This window comes from Mytilus galloprovincialis, chromosome 2, assembly GCF_965363235.1.
Source record: "Mytilus galloprovincialis chromosome 2, xbMytGall1.hap1.1, whole genome shotgun sequence".
Taxonomy (NCBI): Eukaryota; Metazoa; Mollusca; class Bivalvia; order Mytilida; family Mytilidae; genus Mytilus; species Mytilus galloprovincialis.
Window position 1 is genome coordinate 107854661 of NC_134839.1, and position 18410 is coordinate 107873070.

The following is an 18410-nucleotide window of genomic DNA, read 5'->3' on the forward strand; positions in this document are numbered from 1 at the left end:
GTTGTATAATAATGAGTATTTACGGAAGATAGAACCTTTGTGATGTCCACAAGATTGATTATAGATTGACCCAGTTGCCATACTGGACAAACAGTCATACTGACATAAAGTCATACCTCTAAGATGCCTTCAAGACTTGCTATAGATTGACATGCTCAACAGTCATACCTATGATGCATACAATACTGACAAAGTGCCCTAGCTAGACAAACAGTCAGATCTATGTGATGCCTATTGAACGTGTAATAGATTGACAGTGGCCAAGCTCGACAAACAGTCATACTGACATATTGGCCTAGCTAGACAAACAGTCAACCCTCTGTGATGCCTACAAAGCGTGTAATAGATTTACATAGTGGCCTAGCTAGACAAACAGCCATACCTCTGTGATGCCTATGAAATGTGTAATTGATTGACACAGTGGCCTATCTAAACAAATAGTCAGACCTTTGTGATGTCTACGAAATGTGTAATTGATTGACACAGTGGACAAACTCGACAAACAGTCATACTGACATAGTGGCCTAGCTAGACCCAGTCAGATCTCGGTGATGCCTACGAAATGTGTAATAGATTGACACAGTGGACAAACTCGACAAACAGTCATACTGACATAGTGACATAGTGACAAACAGTCAGACCTCTGTGATGCCTACAAAACGTGTAATAGATTTACTTAGAGGCCAAGCTCGACAAACAGTTATACTAACATAATGGCCATGCTAGACATCTCTGCAATGTCTACATATGTGTAATAGATTGACTTGGTGGCCAAGCTTGACAAACAGTCAGACCTCTGTGATACCAACAAGATTGGTTATAGATTGACATAGTTGTCATACTGATAGAGTGATCTTGCTAGAAAACCATCATACTGACACACAGTGGCCGACCATACTGTATAAAAGTCATATTGACCTAACATTTACCATAGCGTTTCACAAACTTTGTTTGGACTCTTTGAATCAAATAATTAACAGCTCTCCTTTTCAGAATGACACTTCCTACACAGATTTCTTGTTCTGTCAATTTTTTCATGAAAGAAGTGTATGCTTGCTTTTTTTTATTAATTCATGAAGATTGAATTATGAGAATGAACTTTTTGTGTGTATAATTCCTCATTTTGACTGTTAGGAGGTTAAATCTGTTATGCAGTCCATCCTATTCATATGTTTTGTCTGGTTATGTAGCCTTTGGTTGACTTAATGTTTGTAATTTATGTTAAGATTGCTGATAAAACTATGACAGTATTTGATTGATATCTCTTTACCTGTTATTGCACAAATGTTACATAAACACTATGTAATTCGGTTATATTAGCCCTCACCAATGTTCTTCAACGCACAAATGTAGCATAATCAACATTTGGTAATAAAGTCTAGCATTCCACTTTCAGACAGTTTTGAATTTGCAATCAGATATGAGCTTTGCTCCATGTAAGATGTCCTTAATACATCTTTAAAATGAAGAACAACAATAAAATCTTTTTTTTCGTTTTGGCATTTAATATTGTAATGTTTTATGAATTAACTACCACATATCCCTCCATTCCAAATATTACTGAAACATTGATATTCAATATTGTTTCATGTCATGGAACCTTTATCTTGTGTATAAAGAACAGCATATAAAACTGGTCAAATGTCAACCTGAGACTTATCAGCACAGGAACACAGTAAACAATGTGGAACATGTTTAATTCTGACCTAAATGACAAATGATATCAGAGATAAAGTTATGTATATGTCTATTAGCACTACTTCCATTGTTTCTTGATGGACATATTCTTCTCAGAATCTTTCTGCATAACCTGTAATGATAGAAACATCAAGTTTACATTTCTTTTACATAATATATACAATCTATTTTATGGTGATACACATGCATTCCTTACCTGGATGATTCTAAATTTAAAATAAATATCAATTTGACCAAAATATAAATATAAATCATGATGTGATAAAACATAAACAGCCACATGTCACATGCCATATATCTTCAGTCTCTTTCAAAAGACAACAAATGTGGCAAGTTTATGGCAAAAAATAAATCAATAACTTAATAATTGGGGATAAATATCAATCAGTATTTTTTAGTATGAGACACAACATTTCTAATGCAACAACGTTTGTAACGTTCATTTTGATTGGATAACGTCACTTTCTTACATGGCATCAATTGACAATTGATGCTATGGGACGTACGCGCAAGCGCAGACGGCATATGACAGATTTTAAATACATGTTTTAACGTTGTTTTCTGTCAGTTTCATTAGAATGGAGATAACAATATTGTATTTTAAGCTCCGACAGCATCAATTTGGGATTTGATGGTCGCAAATACCCGTTTACTGTCTCCGCTAATGCGTCGCTAGTAAACTTAATTTGCGACCATCAAATCCCCAATTGATGCCGTCGGAGCTTAAAATACAATACAGTTATCTCCTAACTAACGGTGTTAAAACCACAAGCCAAACATATTAAATTTATTTTATAGAATTCTGTCCTTACTTCAAATCGTTGGAATTAATATAGCGATGCTAGCTCAAAACTATAAAGACCTTGACATAAAGGGTCATAGTCCTGTTGTTCCTTATATTGCAGAACACATTTTTGTGAAGGTATAAAAAAGAAGATGTGGTATGATTGCCAATTAGACAACTATCCACAAAACACCAAAATGACACAGACATTAACAACTATAGGTCACCATAGGCTCACCCTTATGTCAAATATCAGACAGGTAAGTGTAAGGAGAATAGGATCAACGATAGGCAAAAGAAAAATCAATATAGATTGATTGATTGTCCTTTAATGCCACTGACAATCCATATCAATTTAGACTGAAGTCCTATTCACCTGCCATATATATGCAGGATTGGAACTCACAACACAAGTGTTAACAGGATAGTGATAAAATAGATGAACTTCTTACACTACTCAACCACCAAAGGCCTTAGTCTTGTGAATAAAATACAACAATTATTTTAATCAGCTCCGGGCATTTCAAAATATTTCAGTTTTTAAGGATCTTCATTCTTCTGTTATACAGTATCCATCAAAGTGATGCCTGGAGTTTTCTTAAGAAACATGTAAGAGGAAGAATTTCCATTTCCATCAGAACACTTAAAGGATTATAAGATGGATCGACACAACATTTGTGCTTAATTCAAGCATTTGAGATAGCAAAAACTAAAATCCATTATGTAATTTGAGGTTTAAAGAACTTAAGTGGTAGACCTTATTGTCAGGTGTCAATGTATCACTACAATATACATGATGTATCTTTAAATGTACCCCCCAATTAGAATGTTACTAGACAAGTAATTAGTATTATATATCTGTAATTTGTTTACTCATTATTATTCTCATACATCATTAGGACATGTCCATTACTATTCTTTCACCATCCATCAAAATTTCTCAACAATTTTGACAGGACAGAATTTCGACCTAAATGTAAGTTGTCTGTGGTATGAATACAAATCTTTAAAATGAACATCAATAATATGACAAAATTACAATTGGGTTTCAAATACATACAATTATTGCAGCACATTTTGCTTTTGTATTTGTGTTTATTTAGTGGTTGTTATCCATTTGGCAGTATGGATTTTCTGATAATGTAAATACTGGAAAATTGATATCAATTTGTTTTACAACATTGAAACTGACATCCAAGATACAAGTTACATTTCAGTAATTGATCTGTCAGAAACTGAAAAACTCCTGCTCTTATTTTAACCTTAATCTATTCCAGCAGACAAATGTTCTAGATATACAAAGAAACTTAATATATCTGATCTATATAAACCAAAACAAAGATATGGAGAAATTTGATTAAATTTCTAAAAAAGTAAAATATTAGTTAAAATATGGAAATCAAAGTAAGACCAGGTGCTCCGCAGGGCACAGCTTTATACGACCGCAAAGGTCGAACCCTGAACAACTGGGGCAAGTATGGACAAAATATTCAAGCGTGATACAGCTCTGAATTTGGATTGTGATCAAATTTTTGACATTACATGGTTTTTTTTTTACACAAAACAAATGTCAAGATTTTACAAATCAATTAAAGATTTCTTCTTCAAACTTTTTAAATCTAAAATTAAATAGTTGACACAGCATAGGTTTCTGACACAGAATGAATGTGGTCTAATGAACTTAAAAATTTTTTTTTGCCTTTGAGCAATTCACTATGCTGTTGAATATTAATCCTCTCAAAAAAATGTTTGAAGAAATTTTCTTTTTATTTATGAAATCTGAAATGAGAAAAATTTAACCCCCCCCCTTTTTTTCACATCCCCGTTTCCCTTTTTCCAAAACTGATATCAATTCAAATTTCTAATGGAGTTTGCAACAATAACTACTCTTTTTAATACATCATAAAATATTAAAATGTAAAATAAAGTGCTTGTTATCACTGAATGGTAAAGATTGGTTGGTAGTAAAAGTGAATATACATTGTTTATTGTATAAAACAATAAAAAAAACTTCATCAGCAACATTTTATATTGGCAAATTTCCAATGAAGTTATTTACATAAAGTTATTGGCAAATAAAAATAGAAAATGACATCATAGTCATGTCTGGCAAATGTCCAACATACATTATCTAAAAACATTTTAGATAAGATAAGGAAAAAAAGCTTCATCAGCAACATTTTATATTGGCAAATTTCCAATGAAGTTATTTACATAAAGTTATTGGCAAATAAAAATAGAAAATGACATCATAGTCATGTCTGGCAAATGTCCAACATACATTATCTAAAAACATTTTAGATAAGATAAGGAAAAAAAGCTTCATCAGCAACATTTTATATTGGCAAATTTCCAATGAAGTTATTTACATAAAGTTATTGGCAAATAAAAATAGAAAATGACATCATAGTCATGTCTGGCAAATTTCCAACATATATTATCAACTACTATTCTGGACAAAGAAAGATAACTCCAATTGAAAATTAATTGCTAATGCACAATATTGTGCAATTAGATATTTCTTGCTATTGTGCGTGCAATTGAAAATTTCTTGCTATTGCACAAGACTTGATATGGAATCCTGATTTGGACCAACTTGAAAACTGGGCCCATAATCAAAAATCAAAGTACATATTTAGATAAAGCATATCAAATAAGCCCAAGAATTTAATTTTTGTTAAAATCAAACTTAGTTTAATTTTGGACCCTTTGGACCTTAATGTAGACCAATTTGAAAACTGGACCAAAAATTAAGAATCTACATACACAGTTAGATTTGGCATATCAAAGAACCCATTTATTCAATTTTTGATGAAATCAAACAAAGTTTAATTTTGGACCCCCATTTGGACCAACTTGAAAACTAGGCCAATAATTAAAAATCTAAGTACATTTTTAAATTCAGCATATCAAAGAACCCCAAGGATTCAATTTTTGTTAAAATCAAACTAAGTTTAATTTTGGACCCTTTGGACCTTAATGTAGACCAATTTGAAAATGGGACCAAAAATTAAGAATCTACATACATAGTTAGATTTCGGCATATCAAAGAACCCCAATTATTCAATTTTTGATGAAATCACACAAATTTCAATTTTGGACCCTTTGGGCCCCTTATTCCTAAACTGTTAGGACCAAAACTCCCAAAATCAAACCCAACCTTCCTTTTATGGTCATAAACCTTGTGTTTAAATTTCATAGATTTCTATTTACTTATACTAAAGTTATGGTGCAAAAACCAAAAATTATGCTTATTTGGGCCCCTTGTTGGCTCCTAATTCATAAACTGTTGTGACCTCAACTCCAAAAATCAATCCCAACCTTCCTTTTGTGGTCATAAACTTTGTGTTAAAATTTCATTGATTTCTATTTACTTATACTAAAGTTATTGTGCGAAAACCAAGAATAATGCTTATTTGGGCCCTTTTTTGGCCCTTAATTCCTAAACTGTTGGAACCAAAACTCCCAAAATCAATCCCAACCTTCCTTTTGTGGTCATAAACCTTGTGTCAAAATTTCATAGATTTCTATTTACTTAAACTAAAGTTATAGTGCGAAAACCAAGAAAATGCTTATTTGGGCCCTTTTTGGCCCCTAATTCCTAAAATATTGGGACCAAAACTCCCAAAATCAATCCCAACCTTCCTTTTGTGGTCGTAAACCATGTGTTAAAATTTCATTGATTTCTATTCACTTTTACTAAAGTTAGAGTGCGAAAACTAAAAGTATTCGGACAACGACGACGACGCAGACAACGACGCCAACGTGATAGCAATATACGACCAAAAAATTAAAATTTTTGCGGTCGTATAAAAACTCTTGTTTACTAATCTGCATTTTTTTTTTCAAGAAGTGAAAATTGAAATATGTCTACTGATTATTGCAGTACAACTTCTTTTAGCTACATAAGCCAAAAGGGCAAGTCCAATCAAATTGTTTTGTATCACTTTTTAAATCAACGATACATTTTAAATTGTAAATCTGTAGACTTTAAGGATGTTCAGGTCAACTAATAACTAGCTTTTTTTTAAATTAAGAAATTGTCATTTATACTGTTTCTATAACCTATACTAGGTTACATTGATCACTTCAATTCACTTATTCACTTGTAGTATAAAAAAAAGAATAATAAATGTGACACTGTAAAAATAAGCCAAAGTTGGAGAAAAAAAACAGTCGACAGCTGAACTACATGGCTATGACTAAAATTAACATTTCATAACAAAATATATATCATCATTTAAGTTTATGATTTATGTCAAAGGGGCACTAGCTTCAAGATATATAAAACATTTAAATATGATTTTTTTCTTCAATCATTTTTGAAAGTAAAACAGTAAAGTAATAATTCTCTTTTAGCAGTAAGATGGTTCAATTTAATCAAAATAAGCTAAGAAACATCTATAATGAATTATTCGTTTCCAAGTGAATATTTTGACCTCATTGAATACATATTCATGTGACCTTCAATTTAACTAAACCCCTTAGCTAGAGATGGATAACACATGAATTATACATGTTTAGTTATTAAAAGGAAAAGAAGTCAACATTGAAAGTGAAACCAAGGTAAATAATTTGATTGACTGATTCCATTTACAAAAAGTCATTCTTATACGATTGTTAAGGCCACACCAATTTGATCCCTTGTTCGACGGACCCGCCCGCACCTATTTTTTTCAAAACAAAATTTTTTTATTTTTTTTACATTCCCGCTTCCCGCATCCGGAATTGTAAACATGTCCATTTCCCCCACCGTTTTTTTTTTTTGTAAATATTATAAAAATATATCAACATTTGTTAAATCACAGTCTAACCTGTATATAACGATTTTAAACATAAAAGCACCCCACCACACTGTGTACATATCTGTGAGAATATTTGTTTCAGCATGAAACCTGGAGTGCTCCGATAAAAATTTATAATAGCGGGTATTTCCGTGAAGAACAAAAAATTGGTTTCTTTCCCCCTTACTTATATTCCCTATCAAAAAATGTTCGTTGTTTGAATAAAGAACAAAGAACTTCTGAAGGATTTGCCTTCAACTGCAATTATATTGTATGCTGGCGAAACAAAACTATCCATAGCCGCTGCATGTTTATGCACCTGTCCTGATTGATTCAGGAGCATGTCGTTCAGCAGTTATCGTTTGTTGATGTTGTTCATTGGTATTTTCCCGTTTGGATATATAAATTAGATCGTTGGTTTTCCTGTTCGAATTGTGCACGCTAATAATTTTGGGGTCCTTTATAGCTTGCTGTCTGGTCTGTATCAAAGCCCTGTGTAAAAGGCCGTACTTTGACCTGTGTTTGTTTATTATCAGGTTGAGAACAACCCTCCCTCTGACAAGGGGTCATTTCACTGATGTAGAAAAGAAAATAGAAATACCAAGGATTTGTATAGTTCTTCTATACAAAACCTTTGAACACTTAGAATTTTGTACTCAAAAAGAGGAGAGTTACATCATATTTTAAACAAATTTTTCTAAAAGAGGGGTCCACTTATTTTGAATAATATTAAACTGTTAAAGTAAATGTGTTAACATGGTTAAAGTCCAGGAATATTACTAAATTCTTGGACATGTTTTGACCATTTAATACCAGATAGATATATAGTTCTATGAGAAAATATGAGCCCTTTTGTACAAACAAATATATTATAACTTATATTGATCACTCATAAAACATGTAAAAGGGATATTTATAACATTAAGGGGTTGCCCCCAAACTGATTATGATTTGGATGAGAATTGTCTCATTGTCAGTCACACATACATAGACCAGATTTAATTATTTCTTGGTAAACAGGGAAAAAATACTTCAGAAATTAAAGAAATGTCAAAGTACAAGTGATAAATCAAGTTTTAATATTGTCAAAACCTATTATTTTATGTTTACAAAAAAAAATTATAATTGCTCGCCTTTACTTTTCAAGCTTCGCCTCAAAAATTTGCAAATTAAATATTTTTTAATTAAAATTTTCAAATCGCTCGCTCGCCCCAAATTTTGGAGTCCAAAAATCCATAGAACAAGAAATTAAATTGGTGTGGCCTAACATGTACTTTTAATCTATAACACAAAATTAAACAATTGCATGTGTTAGCTATCTATATTTATTCTAATATTGCTTATGTGACCGTCTACTGACTTCAGAGGTCAACTTGATAGTCAACCAGATGGTGTCTAGAATAAAATACACACAAAACGAAGATACATTTTATTGAGGCCATGACTTGTTAATTGTTTATTATAGACTTTGATATTTTGGATATACATTTTAGTATTTATATATTAAATTGGTGAACATGAATTTGACAGCCAATGCCCCTTGAAAAATAGAACAGGGTTGCAAATTGCATATAGTTTATCTATCCAAGGAGATAACTAACCAAACACTTTTTTTCTTTAAAACTTTTTATAAATGTAAAAGAAATGAAAGGTGAAAATGCAATGCAATTACCAATTTAATTAGTTATTTTCAAGGGGCATAACTCTTTTCAAAATATTTCTTACACTGTTTTGCACTGAATTTTTAAATTGGCCAAACATTGTATGAGACATTATTTGAAATAAACCTACGATATAAGCATGATAAGTTTCATAAAAATCTGGCAGGAATTGTACATATGAGAGCACTTACAATAAACATTTCTGTGTATACATTGTGTAATTTATAGTTATAAGTCCATTACTCTTTTAACAGGCACACAATGAAATGTCTCGCTTGTAGGACTTATTATTTAACTCATGTTGAGAGTCTGTAATATGATGTTTTACTAAAAGTATCACAGAAACTAAACATTATCAATATTCTATGAAAATGAGGTCAAGGTCAGATGGACCATGCCAAACAGACGTGTACATATTACAATCATTCCCTACACAAAACATAATAGTCCTACTGCTAATAGTAACTGAGAGACAGATCAAACAACAAAATCTAAATATTGACTGATGAACCATAAAAATGATGTCAAGGTCAGATGAACTCTGCCTGACAGACATGTATTTCACACACTGTATATATTTGCCCTAATGGTTATAGATTAGTATCAGAGATACTGTTTTGACTATGTAACTTTAACCTTGATTTCTAATCCATGAAATAATATCAAGCTTAGAATTTAATGTAGATCAATGAACAGTGAAATGGTAGACATGTACATCCTGCAATGGTTCTATAACTTTGAAAATGAGGTCAAGGTCAGATGAACTGTTTTTTAGACATTAACATCTTACAATGATTCTTATTACCAATCAAAGTTGACCTTTTATCACTGGTCTGTGAGAAGTTACCCAGAAAATTTAGCCAAACATGTCTCATCTTTGAAACAAGCTGTCATACATATCCAACTTTACCATACGGAAGATGGTACTAAAGAAAATGCTTTTATTACCCTTTAAGATGGTATGGGTGTCATTCGCCATTCTTTGATCGTAAAAAACATAGAACCTTAAGTCCAGATTTTCAATTAAGTTAGCAAAATTTGATGCAAGAATGATGATAACTAATGTGAATTTTCCTGAGAACAAATTTCATAAGATAATAACTTAAAAATATTAATATGTTTACAGGTGTAGATCATTTTTTGTTGATTTTTATTGATGTTAGGATTGGCATCTTAAAGGGGAGATAACTCTGAAACACTGCATTTTCTGAAGGAATCTACATGGAATTTTCCTATTTTTTATTTAAGCTGGAAAAAACGTATGGTGACCTTATCTTTTCTTTTGATATTCTCAAAGCATTTTCTAAATGCTATCTTTTCGTATAATATTTTAAAATTCAATCATTTACTTTAGCTTCCAATCACACAATTATGTTTTTTTTTCTGTATAATCCCTACAAAATGTGTAGCTTAAGAAAATGTATGGAGACCTATCATTTCTATTATATTTAAACATAAATCAATATATACTAAGTTTTAGCAAGTATGAAAAAATTCTATCAGTTTTATTTTAGACTTCTTTCCCACCTTAACTAAATTATTTCCAAAAGTAAGAAAACAATATGCTTGTTTAGATATATTCTGGCTTTACTTTGTCTCACAGCTCTCTTTATTTATTTCGGGCTTTGCACTTTTACTGATGAACATTATCCAATTGATCAGAAATTTAAACAGAACTAAATCTCTTGAACAAAATCTGTTCTCACTTACAATTAGAATACAAGTTTTCTTTACAAGTGGATATTTTATTCATCACCAGACATCATTTATCAAGTGAAGTGAACATTTTGAAACTAAGTTTGAATGGTATTTAACATTAGAAAAGCTATAATCTGAGTACAGGAAGGCATAAATTCCATTTGTAATCTCTTTCAGAAATATACAAAATCATATTAATCAACAAATTAATGTTTAACTGTGCTTCCAATTTATAAAGTATAAACTTATCATATAATGCAAGTAATACAGGCTAATCTGTAGAGCAAATCAATACTTCCCCAAAACAATATTCTTGTATGGGGACAAACATCAATTGAACTCTAACAATATTCTTGTATGGAGATAAACATCAATTTAACTCTAACAATATTCTTGTATGGGGACAAACATCAATTTAACTCTAACAATATTCTTGTATGGGGACAAACATTAATTTAACTCTAACAATATTCTTGTATGGGGATAAACATCAATTTAACTCTAACAATATTCTTGTATGGGGACAAACATCAATTTAACTCTAACAATATTCTTGTATGGGGACAAACATTAATTTAACTCTAACAATATTCTTGTATGGGGACAAACATTAATTTAACTCTAACAATATTCTTGTATGGAGACAAACATTTATTTAACTCTAACAATATTCTTGTATGGGGACAAACATTAATTTAACTCTAACAATATTCTTGTATGGAGATAAACATTAATTTAACTCTAACAATATTCTTGTATGGGGACAAACATCAATTTAACTCTAACAATATTCTTGTATGGGGACAAACATCAATTGAACTCTAACAATATTCTTGTATGGGGACAAACATCAATTGAACTCTAACAATATTTTTGTATGGGGATAAACATCAATTGAACTCTAACAGTATTCTTGTATGGGGATAAACATTAATTTATCTCTAACAATATTCTTGTATGGGGATAAACATCAATTTAACTCTAACAATATTCTTGTATGGGGATAAACATCAATTTAATTCTAACAATATTCTTGTATGGCCATTGGGGACAAAACATTAATTTAACTCTAACAATATTCTTGTATGGGGATAAACATTAATTTAACTCTAACAATATTCTTGTATGGGGACAAACATTAATTTAACTCTAACAGTATTTTTGTATGGGGATAAACATTAATTTAACTCTAACAATATTCTTGTATGGCCATTGGGAACAAACATTAATTTAACTCTAACAATATTCTTGTATGGGGATAAACATTATTAATTTAACTCTAACAATATTCTTGTATGGCCATTGGGGACAAACATTAATTTAACTCTAACAATATTCTTGTATGGAGACAAACATTAATTTAACTTTAACAATATTCTTGTATGGGGACAAACATCAATTTAACTCTAACAATATTCTTGTATGGGGATAAACATCAATTTAACTCTAACAATATCCTTGTATGGAGACAAACATCAATTTAACTCTAACAATATTCTTGAATGGGGATAAACATTAATTTATCTCTAACAATATTCTTGTATGGGGATAAACATCAATTTAACTCTAACAATATTCTTGTATGGGGACAAACATTAATTTAACGATAAACATCAATTTAACTCTAACAATATTCTTGTATGGAGACAAACATCAATTTAACTCTAACAATATTCTTGTATGGGGATAAACATTAATTTATCTCTAACAATATTCTTGTATGGGGATAAATATCAATTTAACTCTAACAATATTCTTGTATGGGGACAAACATTAATTTAACTCTAACAGTATTCTTGTATGGGGATAAACATTAATTTAACTCTAACAATATTCTTGTATGGCCATTGGGGACAAAACATTAATTTAACTCTAACAATATTCTTGTATGGGGATAAACATTAATTTAACTCTAACAATATTCTTGTATGGCCATTGGGGACAAACATTAATTTAACTCTAACAATATTCTTGTATGGGGATAAACATCAATTTAACTCTAACAATATTCTTGTATGGAGACAAACATCAATTTAACTCTAACAATATTCTTGTATGGGGATAAACATTAATTTATCTCTAACAATATTCTTGTATGGGGATAAATATCAATTTAACTCTAACAATATTCTTGTATGGGGACAAACATTAATTTAACTCTAACAGTATTCTTGTATGGGGATAAACATTAATTTAACTCTAACAATATTCTTGTATGGCCATTGGGGACAAAACATTAATTTAACTCTAACAATATTCTTGTATGGGGATAAACATTAATTTAACTCTAACAATATTCTTGTATGGCCATTGGGGACAAACATTAATTTAACTCTAACAATATTCTTGTATGGGGATAAACATCAATTTAACTCTAACAATATTCTTGTATGGAGACAAACATCAATTTAACTCTAACAGTATTTTTGTATGGGGATAAACATTAATTTAACTCTAACAATATTCTTGTATGGCCATTGGGAACAAACATTAATTTAACTCTAACAATATTCTTGTATGGGGATAAACATTATTAATTTAACTCTAACAATATTCTTGTATGGCCATTGGGGACAAACATTAATTTAACTCTAACAATATTCTTGTATGGAGACAAACATTAATTTAACTTTAACAATATTCTTGTATGGGGACAAACATCAATTTAACTCTAACAATATTCTTGTATGGGGATAAACATCAATTTAACTCTAACAATATCCTTGTATGGAGACAAACATCAATTTAACTCTAACAATATTCTTGTATGGGGATAAACATTAATTTATCTCTAACAATATTCTTGTATGGGGATAAACATCAATTTAACTCTAACAATATTCTTGTATGGGGACAAACATTAATTTAACGATAAACATCAATTTAACTCTAACAATATTCTTGTATGGAGACAAACATCAATTTAACTCTAACAATATTCTTGTATGGGGATAAACATTAATTTATCTCTAACAATATTCTTGTATGGGGATAAATATCAATTTAACTCTAACAATATTCTTGTATGGGGACAAACATTAATTTAACTCTAACAGTATTCTTGTATGGGGATAAACATTAATTTAACTCTAACAATATTCTTGTATGGCCATTGGGGACAAAACATTAATTTAACTCTAACAATATTCTTGTATGGGGATAAACATTAATTTAACTCTAACAATATTCTTGTATGGCCATTGGGGACAAACATTAATTTAACTCTAACAATATTCTTGTATGGGGATAAACATCAATTTAACTCTAACAATATTCTTGTATGGAGACAAACATCAATTTAACTCTAACAATATTCTTGTATGGGGATAAACATTAATTTATCTCTAACAAAATTCTTGTATGGGGATAAACATCAATTTAACACTAACAATATTCTTGTATGGGGACAAACATTAATTTAACTCTAACAGTATTCTTGTATGGGGATAAACATTAATTTAACTCTAACAATATTCTTATATGGCCATTGGGGACAAAACATTAATTTAACTCTAACAATATTCTTGTATGGGGACAAACATTCATTTAACTCTAACAATATTCTTGTATGGCCATTGGGGACAAACATTAATTTAACTCTAACAATATTCTTGTATGGGGATAAACATCAATTTAAATCTAACAATATTCTTGTATGGGGACAAACATTAATTTAACTCTAACAATATTCTTGTATGGCCATTGGGGACAAACATTAATTTAACTCTAACAATATTCTTGTATGGGGACAAACATTAATTTAACTCTAACAATATTCTTGTATGGGGATAAACATCAATTTAACTCTAAAAATATTCTTGTATGGGGACAAACATCAATTGAACTCTAACAATATTCTTGTATGGAGACAAACATCAATTGAACTCTAACAATATTCTTGTATGGAGACAAACATCAATTTAACTCTAACAATATTCTTGTATGGAGACAATCATTAATTTAACTCTAACAATATTCTTGTATGGAGACAAACATCAATTTAACTCTAACAATATTCTTGTATGGAGACAAACATCAATTTAACTCTAACAATATTCTTGTATGGAGACAAACATTAATTTAACTCTAACAATATTCTTCTCTAACAATATTCTTGTATGGAGACAAACATCAATTGAACTCTAACAATATTCTTGTATGGAGATAAACATTAATTTAACTCTAACAATATTCTTGTATGGAGATAAACATTAATTTAACTCTAACAATATTCTTGTATGGGGACAAACATCAATTTAACTCTAACAGTATTCTTGTATGGGGATAAACATCAATTTAACTCTAACAATATTCTTGTATGAAGACAAACATCAATTTAACTCTAACAAACAATATTCTTGTATGGAGATAAACATCAATTTAACTCTAACAATATTCTTGTATGGAGACAAACATCAATTTAACTCTAACAATATTCTTGTATGGAGACAAACATCAATTTAACTCTAACAATATTCTTGTATGGAGATAAACATCAATTTAACTCTAACAATATTCTTGTATGGGGACAAACATTAATTTAACTCTAACAATATTCTTGTATGGGGACAAACATCAATTTAACTCTAACAGTATTCTTGTATGGCCATTGGGGACAAACATTAATTTAACTCTAACAATATTCTTGTATGGGGACAAACATCAATTTAACTCTAACAATATTCTTGTATGGGGATAAACATTAATTTAACTCTAACAATATTCTTGTATGGGGACAAACATCAATTTAATTCTAACAATATTCTTGTATGGGGACAAACATTAATTTAACTCTAACAATATTCTTGTATGGGGACAAACATCAATTTAACTCTAACAGTATTCTTGTATGGCCATTGGGGACAAACATTAATTTAACTCTAACAATATTCTTGTATGGGGACAAACATTAATTTAACTCTAACAATATTCTTGTATGGGGATAAACATTAATTCAACTCTAACAATATTCTTGTATGGGGACAAACATCAATTTAACTCTAACAATATTCTTGTATGGGGACAAACATCAATTTAATTCTAACAATATTCTTGTATGGGGACAAACATCAATTTAACTCTAACAGTATTCTTGTATGGGGACAAACATCAATTTAATTCTAACAATATTCTTGTATGGGGACAAACATTAATTTAACTGTAACAATAATTGATATCATTGCTGCAATAATACCACTATAATTGTGAAACACCCTGTCAATAATTATTAGTGCAATCCTCAAATAACAAACCTTAGCTACAGCTAATTCAAAATCTTCTTGTGTGACATGTACTCTTCTTTCTCTCAAAGCATACATTCCTGCTTCTGTGCACACTCCCTACAATATCAATTATGTATTTCATCAATTAACGTTTTAAGCATAGTTGTTTTTCATTTAGATTATTTCTATATCTACCGCAAATAAATGATTACAAAATCTTATAAATTGTAAAATAGAGGCATTTTGAATTTTACAAACCCTAAAGCTTTATCAATCTGTTTTTAAAAATACATCTGTACATGATTAAGTTTTTCGGAAGAAATGAAGTTAAGAAAATTAGATATTGTAAGAAACCTTTTCTTCATTAAGCTGTTGTAGACAATACATATAATATAAATTAAAGTAATTCCAGACGAGAGAATTAGATTTCTTGTGATGCAGACGACACTTTTCCTTGGAGTGTTTTGTTATTTTGAAAGAAAAGTAAGAAGATTTAAATGCTTCTGGAATTGTATTACTAATGGGCCTACTCTGAAAAGAGCTTAAATAGACATATGTAAAAAAATCTGTAAAATTAAGTAACTAAGTTAAATTCTATCATGAACATTTTCCATTAAGGTTGTTTTTAGTGGAAAAAAAAGATGTTTATCTATGAAATTCCAAACATGGACAGCTTTAAGATATATCCCATTTATGTGAATGTCAAATAAAAAAAGTCAACTTAATTTCTTCTATTCCAAGCATTTATCTGTGCAAATTTCTGCACATTTACTATGATTTCATAAAGTATACAAGAAATTTGAAAACATGTTCTGTAAAGGCAACATCAAAAGTTCAATGTACGATAAAAAACTTAATTCATATAGTTATTTCACTGACCTCCCTACTCCCTCTTACCTTAATTTGTGAAAAATTTATTGACCAATAAGGATATATATAAAATCAAGTCAATTCAACAAAATTTGCAGCAATTTTAACTCCCCACCCCCAAATTATTTGAATTAAGTTCTTTTATCCTTCATTGATTTTTTGATGTCATCCCTAAATAAAAAGTACATATACATGATTGCTTTGTACTAAATACCTACCCGTTGACATATACAAAGTCAAATTCTATGTGTTATCAAATGTCTATATGCTTGTAACAGATAGAGACATCAACTTTAAATTTTAAAATCAAATTTAATTTTATCTTTATAAGGCCTATTTTGTGAAGCCAAAAAAACAAGTGTTGAAAAGTTGTTAGAGTTCAAATAAAATTGTTTGTTTTCACATCTGATAATTATTTTAATGAAGATTTGAAATTTGATGGGTATTAAATTAAATGGTTTTATTGCATTATCCACTGATATCAAATGAATTATAATATACAAGAACTATGACTTCTCATAAAGACGGTGAAGCATTGAATTACTACTAGTTCTAGTTTAATAGAATGTTCATCAAAACTATGTTGAGTTGGAGAAATCAAAGTAGCGTTCTACAGAAATAAAGTTACTACTGTACTTTTCATATGTTTTAAATCAACATAAACTTCATCACATTAACTGGAAAATCAGGTAAAATGCAGACCATGAGCATGTCCTACATTAATATGTTCTATGCTTACCTTGACCTCAGCACCTGAAGCTCCAGGCATCATTTCTGCTATTTTTCTAAGATTAATTCCTCTAGTTAAATTCATTTTTCTAGAGTGAATTTTGAGGATATCTGCTCTGGCCTGAAATTTAAACAAGCATTTCATAATTGCATGTGGGTTTTTTAATACAAAGTATTCTTTTCCACATAAATCTTCTATAGCTTTAACAACTCTAGGATTCTGTGTTGAAATGATAATTTAACCAATCATTAAATAAAGGAATTTTAAAAAAAAACTCAAAAAATGTCCTTGTCACAGATGTGTATTTTGACATTTCGATTGAAGAACAAAAAATGCATATTAAACCAATGAGAAGCAAGTTACTTTGTGTATATATATCACTTTGGGAACCAGCTATTCAATGTAAGAATGAAGCAAGTTACGTTGTGTGTATATATCACTTTGGGAACCAGCTATTCATTGTAAGAATGAAGCAAGTTACGTTGTGTGTATATATCACTTTGGGAACCAGCTATTCAATGTAAGAATGAAGCAAGTTACGTTGTGTGTATATATCACTTTGGGAACCAGCTATTCAATGTAAGAATGAAGCAAGTTACGTTGTGTGTATATATCACTTTGGGAACCAGCTATTCAATGTAAGAATGAAGCAAGTTACGTTGTGTGTATATATCACTTTGGGAACCAGCTTTTCAATGTAAGAATGAAGCAAGTTACGTTGTGTGTATATATCACTTTGGGAACCAGCTATTCAATGTAAGAATGAAGCAAGTTACGTTGTGTGTATATATCACTTTGGGAACCAGCTTTTCAATGTAAGAATGAAGCAAGTTACGTTGTGTGTATATATCACTTTGGGAACCAGCTTTTCAATGTAAGAATGAAGCAAGTTACGTTGTGTGTATATATCACTTTGGGAACCAGCTATTCAATGTAAGAATAAAGCAAGTTACTTTGTGTGTA

The 18410-nt window shown here is 30.2% G+C and overlaps 1 protein-coding gene across 1 annotated transcript in view; it reads right to left on the reverse strand.

The window, feature by feature from the left end:
• Positions 1-1680: 1680 nt before the first annotated feature.
• LOC143065307 (26S proteasome regulatory subunit 8) overlaps positions 1681-18410 on the reverse strand; it is a 32255-nt gene continuing 15525 nt past the window's right edge. The window contains exons 11-13 of the mRNA XM_076238810.1: positions 17457-17567; positions 15878-15964; positions 1681-1810 (exon numbers count right to left, since the gene is read on the reverse strand). Coding sequence (XP_076094925.1) covers positions 1757-1810; positions 15878-15964; positions 17457-17567 — 252 coding nt within the window. The 3' untranslated portion in view covers positions 1681-1756. The remainder of the gene's footprint in view (positions 1811-15877; positions 15965-17456; positions 17568-18410) is intronic.